Raw genomic sequence first — 6,956 nt, forward strand, 5'->3', positions numbered from 1 at the left:
CTTTCCCTCTTTCCTTCCTTCCTTCCTGCATAGATCTGTGCATTCCCCCCCCATAGATAGCAATCCAAAACAGTCCAGAGGCAGCTTTAAGACCAGGTTTTATTCAGGTACAAGCTCTCCCTCCTCTGTGATGGCAGATCTGCGCGCACACACACACACCCCCGCTAGCAATTCAAAACAGTCCAGTGGCACCTTTAAGGCCAAGGTTTATTCATGTACAAGCTCTCCCTCCTCTGTGATGGCAGATCTGCGCGCACACACACACACCCCCGCTAGCAATTCAAAACAGTCCAGGGGAGCCTGAGCAGTGGGTGTTGCCTTCTGACACACTTCCGGTGATGTCAGGGGGTGTGGCATATGCAAATGTTATGCTAATGAGCTCATGACCTCTTTTTCTACGAAACCACCTCTATGAAAGTGAATTATTTAGTTTGTGTGACCGTAGCCCATCTTTGTTTCTTTGTTCCTCTCACACTTTGTGTGTGTGAGTGCCTGCTGTGACCCCAAGAACAAAGGCAAGGAAGTTTATCCCCCAAAAATCCACCATTTGCATAAATGCAAAATGGCACAAACTATCTCCAATATACTGATTAGCCAATAGTCAATCTTAAGGGCCACCTCATTAAGAATAAAACCTCCCCTCTTCTGATGGGAAGATTCTTCTCTACAACTAATTGGCCCTATGCTAAACCTGCTACTATCAGCTTACAGAAACTTCAGTTTAACCCTTTACTGTCTGAAGGGATGACATGACACACCTTGATATTAGATTTGACTACCCCATAGAAAAAGTGGTCATGCCTTTGGACCACCTTCAATCATACACCACCAGTCGCTGGGGACTGGGCCCCTAACAAGGGAATGCAGACTCTTCTTAAGACCAAACCCTAGTTCTGGCACAAAAAGGTAGATTAAAGAACATAGAGCAGTTGCAACCCAGAAGCAGCTTTTATTTATTTATTTAATTTATACCACGCCCTACTCCACAGTTGGCCCAATCTTGCACCCCCCCTCCCGATATCAGTCCACTGGAAGGCACCAGTGTACGCCACCTTGCAGGCCACAGTTCCCAGAGTCCTTGGATGTATGGTTCAGGCTAGTTAAAATCGGGGGGGGGGCTTATTTACATTTCATTAATATCTGTGGATGGATTCACAAATAAGGAACCAGGAATCAGAACTTGGGAACTGCTTTAGGCTGGCATTGTGAAGGGCAGTGCACACCACGTTAAAGGGTACAGAACCGTGGGGTACTGTGGCCTGATCCTGGCCCATCAACAAACATTCTAACTCCTGCTACCACAGCGGATTTCCAGACTGCAAAGAAAGGAAATCAACTATCAATGTACCTAGTTGAAACAAGGAAGCTAGGATTAAAAAAATTATGAAAAGAACCAAGAAACATTCCTTACATTTTGACACACGGAGCAGGCATTTATATTTGCTTAACTCAAGGTTCTGGCACAGTAATGGGCTCTCTCAAGACTAAAATCAGGCTTGATTTACTGAAAAAGACTTGCTTACAATCATGTGTTTTATTTATACCCCGCTTTTCTACTCAATGGGGACCCAAAGTGACTTAAAATTGTTCTCTTCTTACCCCATTTTATCCTAACAACCCTGTGAAGTAGGTTTGGCTGACAGTGTGCGTCTGTAGCAAGATTCACCCAACAAGATTCCATGGCAGATTGAGGATTTGAACACGTCTCCTTGATTCTTGTCCAACACTCCAACCATTACACTGCACTGACTAATACAATGGACTTTCTGATGCGAGGATGTGAAAAAGATGAAAGCAGTGACTACCACATTACTGGGGAAATCTTCATTTATATGGTGTCTCTTTTGTGTGGAGTCTGTAGTGAACAATAAGGTTTGAGCTATGACTGATGCTCTTTTCACATACTAAGCATATGTACAATTTATCCCGTGTGTGTCCTTCTATGACAATTGAGCTTGTCCATCCGATTGAATCTTCTACCACACTCCAGGCATGCATATGGTTTCTCCCCTGTGTGCACCCTCTGATGATAAGTAAGGCCTGTGCGCTGACTAAAGTTCTTCCCACACTCCAAGCATTTATAAGGTTTCTCCCCTGTGTGAATCCTTTGGTGAACCTTTAGGTATCTGAAGCAACCGAAACTCTTTCTGCACTCCAAGCATTTATATGGTTTCTCCCCTGTGTGAATCCTCCGGTGAATAGTAAGTCTTTTGCTACAACTAAGACTCTTTCCACACTCCAAGCATTTATATGGTTTCTCCCCTGTGTGAATCCTCTGGTGTGAAGCTAAATTGTACCTTCGACTGAAGCTCCTTCCACACTCCAAGCATTCATACGGTTTCTCCCCTGTGTGCACTGTCTGGTGGTAAGTAAGGGCTGTGCTCTGACTAAAGTTCTTCCCACACTCCAAGCATTTATATAGTTTCTCCCCTGTGTGAAACTTTTGGTGAACCTTTAGGTACCTGAAGGAACTGAATTTTTTTCCACACTCCAAGCATTTATATGGTTTCTCCCCTGTGTGAGTCCTCTGGTGAATAGTAAGGCTTTTGCTACATCTAAGACTCTTTCCACACACCGTGCATTCATATGGTTTCTTTCCAGTGTGAATCCTTTGGTGTGAAGCTAAATTGGCCTTCCGACTGAAGCCCTTTCCACACTCCAAGCATTCATACGGTTTCTCCTCTCTGTGAGTCCTCTGGTGAATAGTAAGTCTTTTGCTACAGCTAAGATTCTTTCCACACTCCAAGCATTCATATGGTTTCTCTCCAGTGTGAATCCTCTGGTGTGAAGCTAAACTGGCCTTCCGAATGAAGCTCCTTCCACACTCCAAGCATTCATATGGTTTCTCCCTTGCGGGAATTCTCTGATCTCTCTTAGGACTCGACTTGTTCCCAGACCCTTTCTCACTCTGACGGCTTTTACTCCTTCTTCTTCCCTTTTGTAAATTTTCTATGACTAGGATTTCAGGGCAATCCCTCCTGCGAAAAGAAACTGATTTTCTCATCTGCTTCTGGTTTTCTGCCTTCTTACTTCTATTTTGTCTTCTTCTATTCCAAGATTCTTTTCCCTCCTGCAAATCCCTGTGTCTTCTCGGATGGTCAGCAGCACTTTGTTTCTTCTTATCTCCTGCTGGAATACAAAGAAAAACACAGTAAGCACCCCACAGAATAACCATCTCATAGCCAAAACTGTCCTTAGTGTACAGATTTTTTGATAGGCCCGAAGAAGCCTCTAATTAGTCCCTGTATCTGAAGGGCAGTGATTCAAGAAAGCTCACACCCTGCCATATATTTTGTTAGTCTTTAGGGTGCTACTGGACTCTTGTTCTTTTCTACTCCTATTAACTATGAAAGATTAGGAGGAACATCGGTGGAACATCTGATTATAACATCTTTTATACTATGCCTACGAAGGGATGTTTGATATGTGGTGCCCTCTCTGATGTTGTAGTATGGATGCTGAGTAGTTTGAGCACTTTATTATCTGTTTAGGTTTTTAAATTGTATATTATGGTTTTAAATTGTATTATAGTACTCGATGTTTTATGAGCAAGTTTTTGCTATGTAAGCCGCCCTGAGCCCTACGGGGGAGGGCGGGATATAAATTTAACAAATAAATAAATAAATAAAATGTTTAAAGGGGAACAGAGCTGAAAGAAAGGATTCCATTTCAGTTCCAAGAAGAAATGGAGCCATATAACAAAATATACTGCTTTATTTCTTTACACACTGCAAATGGTGAGAAAAAGGACACCTACCTACATTTTGATTTCACACCTTTTATGAGACAGGAATTATTTCCTTGTAAGAAACTATTCAAAACTTCCATTCGAGCAGCCCTGTCTTTCACTGGCTCTTTTCTTCCTTCCTGTCACACTCAAGGGGCTTCCCAATCCTGCCACTTTTCCCGTACAGACAACTCCAAGAGCCACACTTCCCTGCCTTCAGATGAAGGCAGATGAGGGATGCCTCGGTAGTCGTCTACTCAGGATCTACAAATCCACTCGGTAGAAATGGAGCACCCATCCACACTTATGTGCAGAAGATTTTTGTCTCCCTCTATTGTGGTGAGCCATGGATTACAAACATCAGGTAGGTTGTGGAATCCCACTGGCTGGATTGCAACCCTCTACAGAAAAAATGTTTTTGCTGACTTTTGGAAGGACATGCTGCTAGTGTGGAATGTTTAGAGCGCAGGGACAACATTCCTCCTGCCAGTCTTTGATGTAAAGAGCAGCAGGTGAGTGAAATGAAGTCACTCAGCAACTATAAGATGCCTTCTTTAGATCAGGTGGGGTCAGACCTCTACCCGCCCCCCCCCCGAAAAGCTCTCCTCCTCTCTTCCCTCCACCTGAAAACCAGCCAGTCCTCCAATGATCTGTGAGCACTTGCAGTATAGAGTCTGACCCCCTGCCTGACCCCCAGCAAGGTCATAACTCGGGCAATAGTAAACTTGTAGGTGAAGGTGTAGAATCATGTTTTTTCCAAATGAAAATAGAGGACACTGAGATTTCTTAAGGGGCCTGTTAACACAGGAGACTGCAGAACGGTATCTATAATATTTTACCCCGCCCTCCCTGTTTCGCAGGGAGGGCGGGGTAAAAATCCCAATAAATAAAATAAAATAAATAAATTACTAAAACATTTTCATTCCCCCATTCCTCCAAGAAGCTCAGGACAATGTGCATCATTCTCATGAGAGGTAGGTTAGAGGCTGAGGAGAATGACCCAGTCAGCTTTATGTCCGAAACCAGACCTAAATCTGGGTCTTTTCAATCTCATTTCAGCACATGAACCACCACACCACACTGTCTTGTTTTGGTTTCTAAAAGGGTCACCTGCTGATACTGTGGGTCCTTCAGCATAACACCTCTCTCACACTGCAGATATCCTCTCAGGTTACACCTGGTCTGTTTTCCTGAAAAGGCCATAAAAAAAAAACTTACTCTCAGTCAGATCTTCCAGGATGACAATTATCTCTGGAAATGGCTCCAGGAAAGACTCTGGCATTTCTTCTGAGGCAAAGCCTTCCTGTGAAAGTCTCTTCACCCTCTTCTCTCTCGCGGTTATGTCTTCTTTGGCAGAAACAAAGGGAGATTCCTTATTCCAGCCAGAAAGAGAATCTAAGAAAGAAAAATGTAAGTCAGTCATGACTTTAAACAAGTAGGCCTCAAAAGCAACCAGCGCTGAAGGAAACAGGCTTTAAATCAAGGCATGAGGGGATGAAGCCACAGAGATGGCTGCCAGGAAAACCCAGAGGCAGAATGATGAATATATTCTGGGTGCTATCAAATTAGAACCACAATTCGACAACACTGAAGGGCTGTTCCCAAGGTCTAAGGAAGTACCTGTTGTGTTCTTTGCTTCCTCAGAGTCTTGGATGAACATCTCATCCATCTTGCAGTGGGCTAGCACTGCGCAAACCTCGACACAAAGGTCTAAGGTAGTACCTTTTGAGTTCTTTGCTTCCTCAGAGTCTTGGACAAATATCTCATCCATATCTTCCAACCAGGAAATGAGGGCAGGTTTGCAGATCCAAGAGCCTTCTTGAAAAGATAAGGAGCACAAACAGACTGGTTACTAGGGGTGGGCACAAAACTAAAAAAGGTGGTTTGGTTTGGGGTTTGAAGCAGCCCCCGAACAGGCCCCACTCAAACCAAACCAACAAATTCAGTTCCCCCTTTCTCCCAACCACTGATAGCCATTCAAAACCAAAGGGTTAAGTGGCTGGCACCCATTTGAACCTAACAGCTGAGCCAGTTTGTGCCCATCCCTACTGGTTACATCTTTGAGACTGGCTAAGTTAACAATCATTAATTCTCCAGTGAACTTAATGAGCTGAACTTTAAGAAAAGAGAGATGAAGAGTAGACAGGAATCTCTTCCAGAGAATTCTCTACACACTTTAACTATCCCGACCCACACACCCAGCTACTTGCTTACCCATAGAGGCCATGCTTTGGTAATTTTCCATCATGACTTCCCTGTAAAGAGCTCTTTGGCCAGGATCCAGCAAAGCCCACTCCTCCTCTGTGAAATACACGGCCACCTCCTGAAATGATACATGGCCCTGCAAGAAGGAGGAAGCTTTGGCTAACCACAGGTTGGCTTGTATGGAGGTGTTTTTAAAAAAAAAAAACCTTCCAATGCTTCAAGTGAGAAAAAGGAGTGAAGTTCACAACCTACCTTGCTTTGACATCCTGTGCTAGCAGAAAGGCACCCTTCAGAAAAAAGGGGGGACCCAGTCCATTCCTTTCTCCACTCCATGAGCTGATTCTTACGCAGAACGGCTGTTTCCACTCCTTTGGGAAGTAGTGCTGATCTGCACCCCCTGAGAAATCTCTTTCTGCTGTGAGAGCAAGACAAAAGAAGTCGGAAGGTCACCCACTTACAATTTCCCATGTCAAATCCCTTTCGTGATCTCTGCGCAACAGGATGCTGCAGGGCAGCTGTTTACCTAACCACCTTGCAAATATGTCCACAAAAGACGATACTTCACGTGAAGTCTTACAGCAACCGAGCCTTTCAAGGGCTCCATAAAAGTTGGTATTTTAGCCCACCTGGCATAAGAATCTCCACCTGCTCAAACCCTCTCCTGCGTTGCATCAAACTAGATCTCAGGCCAGATCCCTGCTTGGCTATGATATTCGCTTGGTGACCTTGGCCCAGTCATTTTCTCTTACTGTAGCCTACCCTGGAAGGGGGTCATGAAATTTAAAAAGCATGAGAGGAGAACCATAGGCAGTGAGCTATCATTATTATTATGTGAGGAACAGCATAATATTAAAAGAGAACTTAGGAAGCCCAGGATTCATATATTGTTTGTATTATTTCTTCCTACTTTTCAGAACCTGAAGCAGCTACATATCTACCAAATTCTAGCCCTCGCCTCCATATTTTTACATATTCAAATCCAGGGGTCATTTCGTAGAAAAAGAGCTCGGGGAACTCATTAGCA

At 44.0% G+C, this 6,956-nt stretch overlaps 1 protein-coding gene across 1 annotated transcript in view; it reads right to left on the reverse strand.

The window, feature by feature from the left end:
- LOC107114982 (zinc finger protein 345-like) overlaps positions 1 to 6,956 on the reverse strand; it is a 22,037-nt gene that overhangs the window by 12,406 nt on the left and 2,675 nt on the right. The window contains exons 2-6 of the mRNA XM_015416591.1: positions 6,185 to 6,347; positions 5,942 to 6,068; positions 5,450 to 5,545; positions 4,946 to 5,122; positions 1,956 to 3,129 (exon numbers count right to left, since the gene is read on the reverse strand). Coding sequence (XP_015272077.1) covers positions 1,956 to 3,129; positions 4,946 to 5,122; positions 5,450 to 5,545; positions 5,942 to 6,068; positions 6,185 to 6,265 — 1,655 coding nt within the window. The 5' untranslated portion in view covers positions 6,266 to 6,347. The remainder of the gene's footprint in view (positions 1 to 1,955; positions 3,130 to 4,945; positions 5,123 to 5,449; positions 5,546 to 5,941; positions 6,069 to 6,184; positions 6,348 to 6,956) is intronic.

Source organism: Gekko japonicus, unplaced genomic scaffold (genome assembly GCF_001447785.1).
Source record: "Gekko japonicus isolate JY-2015 unplaced genomic scaffold, Gekko_japonicus_V1.1 scaffold4090, whole genome shotgun sequence".
Classification (NCBI taxonomy): Eukaryota; Metazoa; Chordata; class Lepidosauria; order Squamata; family Gekkonidae; genus Gekko; species Gekko japonicus.